This window comes from Bison bison, unplaced genomic scaffold (assembly GCF_000754665.1).
Source record: "Bison bison bison isolate TAMUID 2011002044 unplaced genomic scaffold, Bison_UMD1.0 scf7180017864259, whole genome shotgun sequence".
NCBI classification, from domain to species: Eukaryota; Metazoa; Chordata; class Mammalia; order Artiodactyla; family Bovidae; genus Bison; species Bison bison.
Window position 1 is genome coordinate 2723297 of NW_011494831.1, and position 952 is coordinate 2724248.

Sequence of the window (952 nt, forward strand, 5' to 3'; positions counted from 1 at the left end):
TCTTGCATAGAGTGGCATTTGCACACAGTTTAGGGATACCCATAGTCCAGACACTACTGGGTTCTGACTCTTCCCAGCCCTATTCTTCGGCCAAGGCATCTCCCAAACATACAGACAGCCTACTTGCTGTAAAACCCCTTCTACCCAGTCAAATTCCACATTTGGGGGCCTCTCCACTTCCCAATTCCTAGGCTTCTCATAGGGACCCTACCTATTCTAGTGCTACCACAGCTCTCCAACCATGCCTCTCTACCTCCCAACACATTGCCCCTCTCTTACAGCCATTCCTTGATGGGGGAGACAGCAAGAACTCGGAAGTGAGTGGCTAATGATTACATTTCCAGGTTGAAGTGGGGTAGTTATAAGAAAAGGAGCTGGGGATTCTCTGAGTCGCTTCTCTCTCTTCCGGGTCATACTCGCACTTGAATAACAGAATCGAGGCTCCACATTTGAGGGGCACAGACCCAGGTCCAGACCAACTTGAAGAAAGACCCAACTTGAACAGGTGCCTAGCCTCACTGGGAAGTGGTGGGGGTCCGCTGAGGGAAGCTCAGAGAAATTTGGGAGTAAACGTAGCCCAAATTGTCAACCCCTCAGCATTCTGAGCAGTAAAGTGCCGGCATGGAGCTGCTTGCTCTTCTGGGCTTGAAGAATCAGCGTTACAAGTTATGAGGCTCTCGACACGGAGCCCGGGGTCGCTTTTCCTGGTCCCTCACGGAAGACCGATCCCCCGCAGAAACGCCGGTGTGCGAGCTACAGCCAGATGGCCAGACTCCTAACAGCAGCTGTCAGACATGTCTTGGGTAGAGGGGCCCACAACAACGTTCGGGGGATATTTTAAAGACAGGGAGCCCCCAGCTCCTACAGCGCCGCGGCGGGAAGTCTCTGTCCCCGCCCCCCAGTGACGCGCCCATTGGCCAAGCTCTTCCTCGGTCCCGCCCAGCGACCGGCC

At 54.5% G+C, this 952-nt stretch overlaps 1 protein-coding gene across 1 annotated transcript in view; it reads left to right on the forward strand.

The window, feature by feature from the left end:
* The first annotated feature begins 291 nt into the window (after positions 1-291).
* Positions 292-952, forward strand: part of DISP2 (dispatched homolog 2 (Drosophila)) — an 11646-nt gene continuing 10985 nt past the window's right edge. The window contains 2 exon segments of the mRNA XM_010848049.1: positions 292-317; positions 652-823. Coding sequence (XP_010846351.1) covers positions 292-317; positions 652-823 — 198 coding nt within the window.